The sequence below is a fragment of the Tympanuchus pallidicinctus genome, unplaced genomic scaffold (genome assembly GCF_026119805.1).
Source record: "Tympanuchus pallidicinctus isolate F22 unplaced genomic scaffold, pur_lepc_1.0 scaffold8, whole genome shotgun sequence".
NCBI lineage: Eukaryota > Metazoa > Chordata > Aves > Galliformes > Phasianidae > Tympanuchus > Tympanuchus pallidicinctus.
In genome coordinates, this window is record NW_026294802.1 from 51184989 (window position 1) to 51201168 (window position 16180).

The 16180-nt window shown below is 44.5% G+C and overlaps 1 protein-coding gene across 2 annotated transcripts; it reads left to right on the top strand.

Annotated features, from left to right (window-relative positions):
- Positions 1–457: 457 nt before the first annotated feature.
- On the top strand, positions 458–15343 carry MIGA2 (mitoguardin 2). Of its 2 annotated transcripts, none has more exons than XM_052668885.1 (15): positions 458–580; positions 1231–1441; positions 2558–2670; positions 4913–5030; positions 5260–5399; positions 6870–6987; positions 7163–7263; positions 7839–7954; positions 8384–8456; positions 8811–8897; positions 9502–9600; positions 10088–10222; positions 10643–10696; positions 11598–11714; positions 11835–15343. In XM_052668885.1, exons 1-15 carry the CDS (start codon positions 485–487, stop codon positions 12033–12035), a joined length of 1779 nt encoding a protein of 592 aa, XP_052524845.1. In that variant the 5' UTR covers positions 458–484; the 3' UTR covers positions 12036–15343. The 2 variants fall into 2 exon arrangements, with proteins under 2 accessions (XP_052524845.1, XP_052524846.1); XM_052668886.1 differs by having other exon boundaries at positions 472–580; positions 1246–1441.
- Positions 15344–16180: the final 837 nt, after the last annotated feature.

Here is a 16180-nt window from a genome sequence, read left to right on the forward strand (position 1 = left end):
TTATTTATATGTGTTTTGTTTTGTTTTGTTTTTTACATGGGAGCTGCCAAAAGTTCTGTCCAGCCACATGCAGCCCATTGCAGAGCATGTGCAAATCTCTGGCACAGCTTCAGCTTTTGAGTGCAAGGACCCTGCTGCCACTATAGAGCAGTTTGTGAACCTTACCCCTGTGTGAGAAGCAACAATTGCTGCTATGGATGGGGAGATGCTTTAAAGCTCAGGTTTGGCTCTAGCAGCCTTGTTGCTCTGAGTGAGCTGGTGTGCTGTTTGTGAAGTGCAGTACAGGGAAATACAGGCTGTGTGTTACCTTCACTCACCTGATTCTTCCCTCCTCCTTCAGAATTGCTGGATGAAGGCTGACTCCAGGACACTGAGCTCAATGTCAGATGAAAGCTGGATTTCCGTGTGAGTGGCTCGCGCAGCATCCATCCACAAGTGCCCTTCCCCTTCGTGACTCCTGAGGTGCTGAGGTCATCCTTTAGCCATGGCATTTAGAAGAACCGAGGGAATGTCCATCATCCAGGCCTTGGCAATGACTGTGGCAGAGATCCCCGTGTTTGTGTACACAACGTTTGGACAGGTACAGCAAGAGAAAAGTCTTTTGGTTCCTTGGGCTTTGTCTCTGGAGATTGTCTGCCAAGAAAGAAGAATCTGTGTTAATTGAGAGGAATAGAGGCATGATGGTGGGAGAACCTGTCAGTTTGTTTAGTTTGTATGTAGGGGCCAGGGTAATGAGGATGGATTTGGAGTAGGGTGAGAGAAGTGTTTCCACATCACTCTGTGGGACAATGCCTGAATTCCAGCTTTCTTCTCTTCAAGGGCACTAAGTGCAATTAAAGATTATTGGTATATTTTCCATTTGTAGTAATGCAGTGTTTGGGGTAGCAAAGGTCAGCTACATACCAGGGTTTCAGAGCTGAACCTGGGTGACTCAGGTCTCGTCTGTTATGGGCTGTTTGTGAATGTTACAGCTTGTTTTGGCAATGAGAATTGAGACCAGTTTCCCCAGGTTCCATCACATTGGTGCTATGCAGTTTCTCTCCTGTTAAGCTTCAGCTGTGTAGCAGATAATGGGAGGAGTCCTATGGGTGGGAGGGGAAATGCCAATGTACATTTCAGGTATCTCATCTTTACAACTGCTTAAAATTAAAAATACACATATATATTGAAAGAAAGGATGGTAGACTTTGGTTTTTCATTGTTGCTCTTTCGTGTCTTTTGTGTTTAAAGTCTGTCTTCTCTCAGCTGCGGCTCTCTCCAGGCCTACGTAAGGTACTGTTTGCTACAGCTCTTGGGACAGTTGCGTTGGCTCTTGCAGCTCATCAGCTGAAGCGACGTCGTCGCCGAAAGAAGCAGATTGCTCCGGAGAAGTGTGGCTTTAAGCCTGGAGGCGTCACAGTGCCCATTCTGCCAACCAGAAGGGTCTCTTCTGTGAAGAAAGGTTGGTCTTGCGATAAAAGGGAGACCCCGAAACCATGTAGCAAGGGAGTGAAGAGAATATTGCTGAAATAGTGTTCAAAGAAAGGGGATGTATAAGCAGCAGTGGGACCATAGAACGTTCCTGGCAAGTGGGCAGAGAGGAAAGAAAAGTGATTTCTGTGCACTAATTGATGTAGGATTGAATTAGAGATCTGAAGCACAGTGCTATGAACACAGGGTTAGTGCAGGAAAGGGAGTGATGCTGAGCTCAAAACCCTTGTGACTGGGGGAGGGGAAGTGACGCTGAGGTTTTCCCTAAGGCATGTAGTTCCCATCCCCCTGCCCACACAAAGTCTATAGACTTGTTTTGCCATGCCTCCCTGATAATAACAGCCTGGGGCACACCATGACCTGGCTGCATATTGACTTTGATGCCTGTGGGTGCTGTGTGCATCTACATCTGCCTGGGGCAGCATGGAGAGGGTGGTGGCCTAGCTGTGGGTCAGGAGTGTCTGTCCCAGCTGCTGAAGCTCCCAAACCATGGGCAGCTTCTTCACCCACTTGTATTGTTTGTTCAGGATAAGGCTGACCCAGCTCCTCATTAAGCACTGTAGGGGAAAGAAATAAAACAAAACAACAACAAAAACCCTTGAAGCATGCTAAATAACTATGGAAGCACCATTGTTTGTGCTATGTCCGTGTTCTGCCCAGCCTAAGGGAAGCTGGAGGAGTTTCTCCTTGATGCTTTCCATTTGTGCTCGCCTCCTACCATCAAAGGCAATGCAAGTTCATTCCTCAGCCTCAGGTCCCTTTATAGCAACTTGCTTTGTGTCTAGAACAAAATAGACTGTAAAGGAGACGTGACTCATTTCTAGGTATTGGATGCTGCCTTGCCTATCTGCGGTCATGCTTGACAGGGCAACATTCCTCTCCTTAAACCACAGCTGCAGTGAATCTCTTTTGCTTTGTGCTGGGTTTTCCTGTGACTGCTGTAGTTTCTCATGTGGACTGCACATTCTGTAGCTTGCAGGGTTCCCATGCCCAACAGCATTTGCTGTGACAGGAGAGCCTGTCTCCATCCCCTGCATGCACAGGCCACCAGGTTTAAAATCCTGTTTTTGTGTGACCTTAACTTCAGGATACTCCAGCAAGAGAGTCCAGAGTCCCAGCAGCAAAAGCAACGACACGCTCAGCGGGATCTCCTCCATCGAGCCCAGCAAACATTCCAGTTCCTCCCACAGCCTTGCCTCGGTAAGGACCTTCTCAGAAGGGTTGAGAGAAGCAGGGGTGACAGATTAGTGCATCTCCATATAACAAGACCACCAGGTCCATGGGCTTGTGCTGGCTGATGGATAATGCCAAGATTCTTGAAGTAGGAGAGGTTATGGTGTAACTGGAGGGCAGTCTTGTTGTAATTCAGCAGTGATGGTCTGGAGCTGTCTGAGGCAGGCATGCCTCCGGAATCAGAGCAGTGTTTTTTCTGACCAAGAGCCCCAGGGTGTCTGTGGTCAGCAAGAGGCTGTGGAGGGACTTGTGTGTGGGATGCGGCCATGATTCCTTCAGGCTATCTATGCCCTTCTACAGGAGCAAGAATGAATTGTTACTGGAACTTGCAGCAGTGGGAAATTTGTTTCCTTCTGTAGTGGGGTGTTAGATAGACCAGCTCTTGTGTCATTGCAGCCCTTCTGCCTCTATACAGGCTACTCAAGGTTGTTCAATTTTTAAAACCACGTTAACTTCCAAAAAACAGATAGCTCTGTTAATGAAACAGCGCAGGCTGGGACGCAGCCCAGTGGTTGTACGTCCTTCAAAGCAGAAGCTGTCACTGTGTATAATCCACCTCTCGTGAGACCAGAGGCAGAAACGCTGGGGAATGTTTGTGGCTTCAGGGCCTGTTTGATATCCTCACTGCTAAAAGCTGAAGCAACAAAAGGCACAAGTGAACAGCAGCTTCCAACACCGTGATGTGCCACAAAACTCCTTGGCATCAGTTGCAGGAGCACTTGTGCTTGGTGTTTCACTAGCAGTGCTGAGGAAGGAAGGAGAAAAATCATCTAGCCACAATGCAGGTACTGCATTATTTTTAGCATTATTTTTAGATATTTGAAGAACCAGAAAGCTGACAAAAATTTGTGCTGGCCAAAGTGTGTCTCCAGCAGGCGGCAGTGCTGGCACGGTGCTGGGGGTGCAGCCTGTCTGTTTTTCCCTGGGTAATTGGGACAGCATGGGATGCGCAGTGCACAGCGCACTGTGCCCAGCCCTGGCCTCCTCCCCCTCCATGGACTCGCAGCCATTTAATTCCCCTTGGCTTCTCCCTTCCCGCAGATGCTGTCTGGGTTTTGTAATGCTGAAAGCTGTTTCTCTTGACATAAAAGTATCTGAATTCTTTTTTCCACTGCTGGTCCTTGAGTAATGATATTCACACTGAGAAATCTGTTCCAGTACCCCTTCACTGTGTGGCAGCTGAACTTCTGTGATGTTGTCCTCATTGCTTTTATGTTATGTGATGGGAGAACAGCTCATCCTTCACACAGCTGCAGGTTCTGCCTGCTGTCTTGCCTGGTTTCCCGAGCTTTGTCACTTATTTACTAAGTCAGCAGCAGTGAATTGCTCTTTGCAGTCCTGGATCTCAAAGTGATTTATTACGACTCCACAGAGATGAATCAATGAGGGCATGGCTAGAACTGTCTATCAGCCATTTACTGTAGCTTTTTCTCTAGCATCAGGCTCACATTTGGGCATTTTATCTAAGTAATCTGAAAACAACTATGAAAATACTGATCATTGATTTTATCTGAACCCAGCACTTTGTTTTGTCAGGCTTCAGAAGATGCTTATGCACAGGGGTGAAACTTGACCAAGCTGACAATTTGCATTGTGGATCTTAGTGCTCAGCCTTCCCGTGACAAGGTTTAGTTACAAAGAAAGAGCTGGAATTTCCCTTGGCCAAATTCCCCAGCTGTATTTTTGCTGATAATCTGCTGCTTTTTTCGGAGTGCGGTTACTTCTCCCACTTCCAATGTCCTTCTGTATGGAAAGCTGGGGCTGACACAAACTTCGTATCAAAATGCTTGTGCTGTTGTAGTGTTTCCTTTGAAGTTTTCTTGGGCTGTTGCCTCCAGAGGTGCTGTCCTACTTGTGCTCATAGTTGCACACCTCGCTGTTTCCTAATGAAGCCTCACTGTAAATTGGTGAGGGCAGGTATTTTCTGCATGGATTTCTGTGCTTTCAAAGACACTGCTGTGGTGCCAGGTGGCAAAGAGCAGGATTTCTTGTGTCCCCTCTTAACAGCTCTTGGCAGTTGACAGCATGGTGTGAACCTGCATGGGAAGGGACTGGTAATTGTTCATAGCACCCCTTACAAGGCAAGGGAGTTTTAATGCTGACCCTCCCGGAGATATTTCAAAAGGTATTTGCCTGCTTGCGCAGGGGGGTTGGACTTGGTGATCTCTGGAGGTCCCTTCCAATCCCTACAATTCTGTGATTCCTGCAGATGGTAGCTGTGAATTCTTCGAGTCCAACACCAGCATCGGCTGGGATGTGGGAGGCCCAGGCCATGGGGGATGGTGGAGCCATCGGCGATTCCAGTGCAGAAAGCCTCTATGTTCAAGGTAAACAAGCACAGGAGTTAACTTCACCCTCTGGGGTTGTTTATCATGGGAAGAGCAAAAATAGGGTGTGAAGTGGCATAGATCATCAGCAGCTGTATGTCTATGCAGTGGAGGTTCACCTTTGTGTTCTAATAGCTTGTGTTCTAATAAAGCTTTCTCCCATCCTTGGCTTAAACTCAGTCACCTGTTGGTTGCAAGATCTCAGAGCTTTCTTTGGTTGTGCTGCTAGGTATGGAGTTGTTTGAGGAGGCCCTGCAGAAGTGGGAACAGGCACTGACCATCAGGCAGCGGGACAGTGCTAGTTCCAGCACTCCTGTGCCCTGGGACAGCAAGAAACACCAAGAGAACTTGTCTGAGAATGCCTTAGAGGTAGGTCCCCCTCTTTTCTCTTGCATTCGGCAGCTGGGAAACATGCCAGAAGGCCAGACAAGATGCTAGTAGTAGTAATAACTAATAGGATAGAAGAAGAGCAAATTAAGGGCAGAGCTGGGCCAGACTGCATAAGAGCTGTCTAAATCTGTGGCTTCCTTATGCAGTGTGAGTGGGTGATTTTTTATTTTTTATTTTTTTCTTTCTAATAAGTCTCTCCCCCTCATTCCTCAGCTTTTCTGCCCACCTTCCAGAACATGTCAGTCACTGTCATGCAACTGCTCAAGCAGCAGAGACTGCAGTAGGAAAAGGCTGTAACAAATGCAGTGCCTGAGAGAAAGAGCGAGCTTTTTGCCTGGCTGTGTTGTGTCTATAACTCTTTAACACGTTGAAAGTTGAGATCTTGGTGGTCACTCTCACTTCCTAGGGAGGTGAGTGGAGAAGCAGGATGCAGCTGCTTGTGTGTATTAATGACTAAAGCAAAGTAGCTGCTAAGAATGTCTCTGTTCACAGAACAAGTGGAGGGGGGAGATGTGTAACTTGTTCCACCTACAGAACAAGTATTTTAGGACAACGTCTTGTCTTGGACCTGATGACTGTGCTGGGCAGACCTCTGATAAAAGAGGAGATCCAAACTAAGAAGGCTCTGTGATGACTGACTACGAAGCTAAACAGAGCAGCTGTAGCTCAGGTTTGTGAAAGGAGCTAAACTCCAAACATTCCAGGAGTTGTCAGTGGTAAAAAGTGTTTCAAGGCTGTCATAAATAGGGCCTAGTGTAGTAAGTGTATTGGATATTTGCCTTCTGGAGTGGGTATTTATGCAAGTCAAATCTGTGTTCTTGCTGTTCCTTTTTAAAGCATCCTATAGAATGGCTTGGGTTGGAAGGGACCCCAAGGATCATCAAGTTCCACCCCCCTGCCACAGGCAGGGCCACCAGCCATAGTGTTTCTGCAAACAAATCCAACATCAAAATAGATCCTGTGCTTCTTACTAATGCTTCTATCTACTGGGTGACATATTCACACAGACATGAGGGCAAGATGCTGTGTCTTATTTTCCTTTTTTCTTCTTGTGCTTACAGCAAGCTTTGCTTGTGCCCAGCACCTTAATCCAAGGACACTTATGCCATTATCCAGTTCTGGATACACCTCTGTATTCAACACAGGTTCTGTGATACATGACTTCAGCCTAATTTCATTGAAGAGGGAATCGCGAGTCAGGAGAGTTAAGTTACTGTAACTTGTAAACATACCTGTTTCTCTGGATAGCAGACTGAAATTCTTTCTTTTTTAACAGGTATACAAAATTGTGAAGCTAAAAATGCCAGAGGATTTGAATAGGCTGTATAGAAGCATTCTTCCCATTACAATATTTGCTGTATTGTAGGATTGAGTTCTCTCTCTTTTTCTCCTTCTCTCTCTCTCTTGCATGTAATTTTATCTGTAAATTCTATGCCATTTATGTTCAAGGAGGAGTCTCAGAAAAGAGAGTTTGCTGAGAAGTTGGAGTCCCTCTTGCACCGAGCCTACCACCTCCAGGAGGAGTTTGGGTCTTCACTTCCATCAGACAGCATGCTGCTGGATCTGGGTGAGCTGGGTGTGAAATACATTAGTTAAACTGCTTTTCTGTTTTTCTTTTCCACGAGCAAAGCAAAAGAGTGTTGGCAGAATGCTCTTATGAGGGTGGGAGAGAGAACATAGTGACTGTAGGAGGAATAGTAGTCTGTGAACTCCAACACGTGCGGCTTCTTTGTCTCCTCCAGAGAAGACTTTAATGCTTCCGCTGACGGACGGGTCCTTACGGCTTCGGACAGATGATGAAGACAGCTCAATTTCTGAGGACTCCTTCTTTTCTGCAGCAGAGGTAGCTTAAGTTCCTACTGTGCGTAGCAGAGCGGCGGCTTGGAGGGAAGCCACAAAGACAGTGGAGCCAATTACATCTTAATAAAGGAAAATGATAAAACATGGAGCAACAGCACCAGATTGGATAGATGTTAGGAAAAGCTTTTTCATTAAGGTGATGGTGCAGCCTTCCCTGGAAAGATCAGGAAATCTCATTATGTGGAGGCTTTCAAGGCTTGCCCAGAACGAACCATAACTGACCTGATCTATGTGGGTAACCATTCTTCTTCAAGTGGGAGGCTGGATGTTCTTTTCATCCAACGTTTTGGGTCATCTTCCAATCTACTGTAGAAAACATGCTGAAACAGCTAGGAAAATGCTGTGTCTAATGTAATGTGGCTTGGTTGTGTATTTTCAAGGAATACTGAGCTGTGTGAAAATGGTGGGAAGGAAAATATCTTTGCATGAAATAATTGGGGCTGACAAAAATTTGCCAGCTAAAGAAGGAATGTCTTGCTTGAGTGCAGTCCCCAAGTATTTACAAATATTTAATGAGGTCATTTGTTTTTTTTCCCATGCTTCTTGCTACCGTTTCAGCTCTTTGATTCTCTTCACTTTGAGGAAATACCATTCCATCTATCAAAGCCAGTAGCAGCATATGAAGAAGCCCTGCAGCTAGTGAAAGAAGGGAAGGTTGCATGCCGGACATTGAGGTGAAGTGCCACCTGGAGTTGTGCATGTTTATGTCAGGGCTCCTTTGAGCAATATGAACACAATATTTACCTTTGAACAGCCCTATAAAAAGAATAACCCTTTGGGGCAGGAAACTCCTAGCATCTTTGTTGTTTGGACTCCTAGCATCTTTGTTTGGATTTTCTAGATTTTAGGTGCATGGTAAGAAAGGATATTATCCCAGGAAGTTAATAATAATAATAATGTTCTGTGTGGTGGGTTGCACAGTTCTGTGCTGTGACAGCCTTTACAGCGATACTGTGATCCTCCAGGGAACTACACAAAGGAAACAGATTTATTACTTTCTTGTAGGCAGAGCCTGGAATTTTTTTTCTTAGAAAAGCATAGTTGTTAGGGTCAGAGATATTAGGAGAACTGAAATTTATGCATTCATTGCCTTTTCCCTCTAGGACAGAGCTCCTTGGCTGCTATAGTGACCAGGATTTCCTTGCAAAGCTGCATTGTGTCAGGCAGGCCTTCAAGGTGAGAATGGTTCAGTGAAGGAGTGTGAGGCTGGCTGTCCTTGTGGTTCCTGCATTGCCATGGCATGTTGCCCCCAGCAGTGTGTTCTTTTACATCCATGCAGGACTGAAGTCTTTTCCCTCTAGAGCAAGCAAAAACAGAAACAGTCCAAGCTTCTGTTACTTAACTTTGTAATTATCACTGACTTGATTTGGAGAGGAATAAGTATCCCCTAGACCCCATGCCCAACTTGAGTGGCGATTACCTGGCTGCCTCTTTGCTGATCTAGTGTTGGAATGTGAAAGCTTGGGAATTGCATAGCTGGCCAGAAGCTGTCACTCCCATTCATGGAGACTTCTTTTGTTCCCTTTGCAGGAGCTGCTGGAGGATGAAAGCAATCAACTGTTTTTTGGAGAGGTTGGGAAGCAAATGGTGATAGGATTGATGACAAAAGCTGAAAAGGTAGGAAGCTTGAAAGTGGCTTATTTCTCTTGTGGGCACAGGAACACTTGTTCCAATGCACTAGACAAATTATGGACTGTAAAAGGAGAAAACTTCATCTGTATGTAGGTGACCATTGTGAAAAGTAAATTGCCAATGTTTTTAGTCTTGTTCAACCAAATTCTCAGGAAAGAGGCTCTCTGCAGCTCCTGTCCACAGTTTGACACTGTGCCTTATTACAGAGAGAGCAGAAGGTACAGAGTACATCATAGGAATATTCAAATACAGAAAAGGGAAATAATAATGAAACCTCTGCTTCAACCACATCATCTCCCAAGCAGAGAGATGCTTGCACGGTTTAATCTTACTGGACTTGGTTTATGTATAGGTGCCTATAACCACTTCCTTGAAGACAGCTAAGTATGTGCTTTAAGTCACAGCTGAGCCTGGGGCTGTCCGTGCCTCCCACAAAAAAAAGTATTTCCATACAAAGTGTGTGTTGGCTGAAAAATTCAGCCAGTGGCATGTGTTGATGTTTGTTAGCTCAAAATAGAGAAGTAAGCCTTCGTTATGATGTGTCCACAACTGCTGTGCCTTCTGAAGTGTTTTTTCTCTGCTCTTGCAGAATCCCAAAGCTTTTCTGGAAAGCTACGAGGAGATGCTGCATTATGCACTGAAGCCAGAAACCTGGCCGACCACACAGCAGGAGCTGGAGGGAAGAGGGGTTGGTAAAGACATTCTCTCTAAACGTTGGAGAGGAGTTGGAGAGTAATGGATATGTAGGAACAACCATGGAGTGAATGAATGGCTTCTGAAATATGATTACTCTGCAATTGTATGTTGTGAGGGAGGCCAGGGGGAAAAGTGCCTGGCTGAGTGTTTAAGCTTCACAGCAAATCTTGCTTTCAGCAAGGTTAGCACTACTGTGTTTTGAAAGTAAAAATAATGGGGGGAAAAAAAACACCACATCCTCTTTCTGGAGGGCACGAGCTAATGTGTGTAGCTCTAAGATTTGCTTGCCCTTTTGACTGGACTTTTCCTGGACTCAGGAATTGGAAGCCCCTTGGCCAGCCCCTGTCTGGGGTTTGGCCAGTGAACTGAATGAACACAGCTTCCTATGCTGGTGGCAAACACTGTTTTGTTGTTTCAAAGTCCATCTCTTTTTTTTCTGTAAACCTGTTTCCTTTACAGACTGCTCTGCTCTCTGACAGGTGGTGTGCATGAGTTTCTTCGATATTGTGCTGGATTTTATCCTCATGGATGCTTTTGAGGATTTGGAGAATCCACCTTCCTCTGTGCTGGCTGTGCTGCGCAACCGTTGGCTGTCCGACAGCTTCAAGGAGACGGTGGGTTAAGCAGGCAGTGCTTGTGTCCAGCAATGCCAAAGCTAGGAGAGATGATCATACAGCACTTTGACTGGCCTGGCAGAACAGAACAGTGTTTTCTCTTTAGAAACACCATATTTTCTTGAAACTCTCAACAGCAGTCCTGCAGTAAATCAGCTATCTGCTCAAAGTCTGTATTCTGGGGCATGTGGCAGCTATGCCAGATTGTATTAGAGATCTTCCAAAACACTTTGGTTTGTCTAGAATGGATCTGTAGTGGCCAAACCTGCTTCCAGCTCGTATGGATTTTTCCTAACTAATTTTAGAGTTGTTGGCACAAAAGGGCCACTGCTTTGATGTTTCGATGGCAATGTGTTGGCAGGCTGTTTTTTTCTTCAGAAGAGTAATCCCAGCAAATTATGGTCTCTTTGTTAATTGTAGGCCCTAGCAACTGCCTGCTGGTCCGTTCTGAAAGCAAAAAGGAGGCTTCTAATGGTAAGCAAGATTAATGAAGAGGGAAAGAATCAAATGCATTTGAAGCTGAAAAGATTTCACCAAGATCTTGGTGAAATGCAAAATCTTTGTGGTATAAGAATGATCTGAATTGCATTCTCTCTGCTTTAGAGTGCTGAGGTCCTGCTGTCATTTCTCTGTACCAGTGCAACATCCGTGTTTTACAGTTCTGTGTTTATTTTCACTTTTTCTTAATAAGAAGATCCAGAGGATAATGTTCTCCATTTGTTATTCCCTATCCTTGCTCACGATCCCATAGGAATGGTCTCAGTTGCTCTCTGAACTGTAGTTTGCCTGTTGGCAGTGCAGTGACTGGGCTCACCTGCTCTCCTGCCTCCCAATGCTGACGACTGGCTACTTTGTACTTTGTGCATTTCCCTTAAACCTGCTGCTTTTTTAAGTACTGCAACAAATGAGTTCGAGGACCTGGAGAACAGGAAGCTGCAACTGCACAATCCCTACTTCTACCACAGGGACAGGGTTTGCCTTGTGAGATGATGCAAAGAGTAATGAGTACATTGGAAGCTGTATTGCCACGCAGAATCTCCATCTTAGCTATCTGGAATTTTTTGTGCTCATTCCTGGCTTAGTTTGGAGATTGCAAGTAGAGTTGGTAAGGACTGCCTGATGGTTGCCTTCCATCTTCTATTTATTCTTCTCCTGAAAGAGTAGCTTAGGAACATAAAGATAGAAAGTTCAAATCATCCTTCAAGAAATCTGATGGATAACTGTAATTCTGCAGGAAGAGAGATTCTTAAGCAGCTCTTCAGTTACTGAAGCACAGTGCTGGCATGGTAGTTCCAACTGTGGTAGTTGATATGGAACAAGCTGCTAATTCTGTCTGAGAACTGAGACCTACCAATTTTTCCCTTCCTTGTGGCAGGTACCAGATGGCTTTATCTCTCACTTCTACTCCGTATCGGAGCATGTCAGTCCTGTTCTAGCCTTTGGTTTTCTGGGGCCCAAGCAGCAGCTCGCTGAAGTCTGCAGTTTCTTCAAGGTAGGATGGCTTTCCTATAATATATATATAGCAGGCATACAAAATTCCTTATGGAATAGGTGGTACTGGAAGGTATGAGTGAAGGTCTCCTTACTGTAAAACTCCCTTTTATCTTTGCAGCACCAGATAGTACAATATCTGAAGGACATGTTTGATCTGGACAATGTGAGATACACAACAGTGCAGCTGCTGGCAGAAGACATCTTGCAGCTGTCACGGAGGCGCAGTGAGATCCTCTTGGGATATCTGGGCACAGAGGGCTCCCCTGAGATGAATGGCACACTTCCCATTGAAAACGAGCCGCTGAAGGAGCTCATCTGATGGCAATCAGAGGAGGAAAACAGTTTTGTACAAGGACTTTTTTCCTCACAGAATTGGATTAAACTACCTGCAACGGTCAGTGGTGGCCACAAGACTATCTCAACACACAGCGGCCTGGTGGGACCTTCTGCTTTTTGTAGCCAGTACTGTTTGCTGGATGGATCCAGGACCACTTGCCAGCTTATGGTTTGAATTTTGTCTTTGTTCCGCCCTTCCGTACCTTTTATTATTTTTAATGTGTCAGATAAATCATGAGCTGAATGGGCTGAGACTTTTGCCAGTTCTCTTGAATAGGGCAACCCATGTACCTATTTGGCCGATGCGTTATCTGGCAGAAGGCTCCTCAGATGTTTATGGCTGTGTTGGAGGAGCAGGAACATCACTGATAAATTTTCCACTTGACCCTTGGCTTCTCAAACAGGTTTATGTTGCTTTGGGATTTTTATTACTGTGATTTTTCTGCTGTGTTTCTACAGATATTACTGCTGATTTGACTTCACATATTTTAACACATGCAACATGACTAGCAATTCTTATCTTTTTTTCCCCAGGGAGGAAGTAGTAGTTCTGTAAAGCACTGAAGTAAAACATGGACTTTTGTAACCGATCTGTAACTCTGAGGAAGCTGGTCTGTTCCCTCCACATTGCTGTTCTTTGCAGGCCAGATGACTTGCTGTGCTGTGGTCATCTTTCCTTAGGAGATTGCTGAGGGCTGTTTGCCCTAAAGGCAAGTTATTGTGTGGAGGGGGTGGATTTGCATCCTGCCTGTGGACACACAAAGTCTTTAACATCCATCAAAGTGCCTTGCTGTATTTCAGAATTAGCCAGCAGCAGTTCTTGCTAAGTAAGAGGAATGCAGAGTGAAGTACTCAAGCACAGGGAACTGGTATAGATAGCATGGTGCCTGTTCCTATTACACACAAGGCCAGAAGACAGATGGATGTTGGATGTATATACAGGAGAGATTGTGCAGGTACTTGAATTGGGATCAAGCTGCTAGAGAGGAAACTTTTTTTTTTTTTTTTAATACTTTGTTTATCCTAAGAAACACAATGTATAGTTTTGGTTATGTAGTAAATGCAGGTGTATATAGTGCTGAGATGGGCTCTTCTCATGTGATGTGATACTGACTGCACAGCTGGCACCTGAAGCCTGCCTGGATCATTCTCTGAATAGGAGATTAGGTTAGGATAGCAGCATTTGAGTGTGCTAGACTTGAGAAATTCATGGGGTTTGTGCAAGGTTTGCAATGATGTACTGAGTCCTCTGTGCCTGTAATGCTGCAGATGAAGGCTGAAGGTGCAGCCTGTCCTTCCTCCTGTTTTTGTCCTCTGAGGGTCTCAGAGCCCAGGCTCAGAGCGAGGAGGTATTCAGGGAGAAGAAAATGGGAACTTGGACAAAAACACGAGCATTGCTGTTGTTTTATTTCCCTCCCCCCCCTAGATTTGTTATTCCTTGTGTCCCAGGTAAAAGTGCAAGTCTGACAGCCACAGTATGGCAGGGAGGGGAGGTAGAATGTAAGAAGTACAATGTAAGAGTTTCCATAGGAATGGAAAATCAGTATGTGCGCTTGGAGAATAAAATTTTTCTTCCTCTTCAGAAACCTAATGTGGATTCTGTTGTTAAGGCAGGAAGTAAGCAGAGAAAAAGTAAACATGAGGATGTAAAAGGCATAAATAATGCTCCCAGGATGCTTGCAAGAGGGCAAGAGTAGAGCACGTAACATCTGTTCTGTAAACACATCAGACTGATGTGGCTTATCCTGGAGACAAGATTAATGCAACAAACAGGACAACACTGAAGCAGAAGTAAGGAGCAGCTGACCTGAGACTGTATTAAATAAGCTGTTATAGGAAGGATTTAAGAGAGCAAATGAAATGAGGAAAGGTCTCTGAGGTGTCCTGCTTCTGGCAGAATATACTGTGAGAAAATAGAGGATGTTGTATTAGTGTGACACATCTGTTATATGTACACTGTGATTTGAAAGTATGTTAAATTCTGGAAGCAAGTTACTTTGCCAAAAAATACTTTAGTGCTTTATGCTCTTGTATGGCAGGTTTGTAACAGAGTAACTTCAGCAGCTTTGTGTAGTGGTTTAAAGATGCTAAAACGTTGAGTTCAATGTAAAAAGATGGACTGTAAATTTAAACAATCAGTGCTATTCATTTCAGATTTTTGTGTTTTATGTATATTTATTTACTACTTTGGGTGCCTTTAGGCCTTGGTGCTCGGGGCAGCCTGCCTGCTTTGTGTATGGGTGAGACCACTGGTGGCTCACATCACAAGGGAGGACACTACAACAGGGTCCTTGTGAAGCAAATGCTAACTTGCATTGTAGCTTCTTAAACTATGAAATTGTAAATTCCTAATCAGTGACATGGAAGAATGATAGTTTTATTACAGTTTTATTCTCTTGCTTAGCCCTTATTCCAAGTGGGATATGCTGCCCTTGCAGGGAAGGTAAAGATGGATGTTCCTGAAGAACATCTGCAGCTTTCTGAAGCTTGAGTTCTTCCCTTCCACCTGCCAGCACTAAATCGTTCCTGCTCAAGCCAAGTATGTTTGCTGAGACAAACTATTTTGCCTGAGGAGAATGCTACACTTTCCTACATCCCCCAACCCCCACAGCTCCTATGTCATTCCTGCCTGATCCCGTGTGGCTTTGGAGGAAGTGCAAAACGTTCTCGGCACCTCTAGGCGGTACTGCTGAGACCAGTGGGTTCAGAGCCCTGACCGGAGGGGAGCCCCCTCCTGCATTCTGTTCCTTCTGGATGTGAGCTGCAGGCGCTGGGGCTGTTTCCACCGATCCTTCTAGAGCAGGGCTCGGCTGAAACGGCAACCACGTCACATTCACCTGCTTCGCAGGGCACAGCAGAAGGTGATGCCTCAGCAGCTGTCTGCCTCCAGCTCTGTAAGGGAACAGCAGAAATTTTTTCCCCTAGCATACTGTGTTTAGCAAAGGAATCCTTCAGTATTAGTAGTAGATGAGATATGTATGTGGGGAGATCTCGAGAGATATTTGCCTCTTTTATAATGCACCCTTTTTCTCAAGGGTTAAATCATTCTCTGCTGACACTTGTAAGATTTGAAAGGCTTAGCAGCTATGAAATAAAATCCTTTATTAGTTTCTGATACTTAAACAGATTTGCATGACTCTCACTTTTTACATGGGAATTGTAACAAGCTTCACTAGCGCTCAAAGCACATACCCAGTGCTTCAGTATGTATGTACTAAACTGAATGGCTCTAGGAGGGGCTCTGTGATCTTTAAAGCAAAAACATATTAAAAATGAGGATTATTTGCCTTGTTTTATGTACAAGATCAGAGTGGGTTTGAAAAGCATGACATGTGCAAGGATGTGAGGAAATTTACTCCTCTTCAGTTGAACGTTTCTCGGCCATATCTGAAACTAATGAATGTAAACTTGTGCCTATTTTTTTTTCTTGATGTTCTAAAGGTGTAAATAATATCTGTCTGTGTTTGGCTTCTTCTTTTTTTTTTTTTTTTTTTTTTTTTTTTTTTGCTTTGTGGCTATTTTTTTTTTTCTAATACCTCTTATCTTAGGATGTGGGCATTAAAAGTTGAATAAGTCAAATAAAACTTTCCTTCACGATCTTGGTTTTTGTTCTTGAACTACCTAGAGAAACCTGCTAGGAACTGATACCTTGGTTTCCAATACAGGTGGCAGTTGTGGCAACACCTTTCACAGGAGAGCAATAGTATAAAGCAAAGTTCCTTTGTCTTAGAGTCAAAATGCTACAGTCAGAGCAAGTAAATTCTCATAGTTTTGTTTGTATGAAATTCTACTCAATAGTCTATACCCTGAGATCCAACAAGCTATAAAATAAACATGACAACTCGCTGTACTTTGAGCAGTGGGTGAAAACTCCAGGGTTTCATTTTTCAGATTTGTCTTTTTCTCTTGGTGGTTTGATTGTGTTTACATGTGGTGTGCATAGGATAGCTGTCTGTGATTGTGATAACAGATAATCTCAGTAAGGAGCAGAATCTCTTGGACATTGTCCAGGTTTCTTATAGTATCCTTATCAGCCTCCCAACCTATGTGAAAGAAAAGCAGAGTAAAGACTGTGGGCTGATATTTGAGATGACCATCTGCTGAGCGATGCAGCAAACTCATCTTACT

What these genes read in the sequence shown, in the direction of transcription:
- MIGA2 (XM_052668885.1), top strand. Translation starts at nt 485, where the DNA reads ATGGCATTTAGAAGAACCGAGGGAATGTCCATCATCCAGGCCTTGGCA. An exon ending in AGAAAGCCTCTATGTTCAAG is followed by an intron (nt 5,031 to 5,259) that starts GTAAACAAGCAC and finishes TTGTGCTGCTAG; the next exon opens with GTATGGAGTTGTTTGAGGAG. An exon ending in CAGCATGCTGCTGGATCTGG is followed by an intron (nt 6,988 to 7,162) that starts GTGAGCTGGGTG and finishes TGTCTCCTCCAG; the next exon opens with AGAAGACTTTAATGCTTCCG.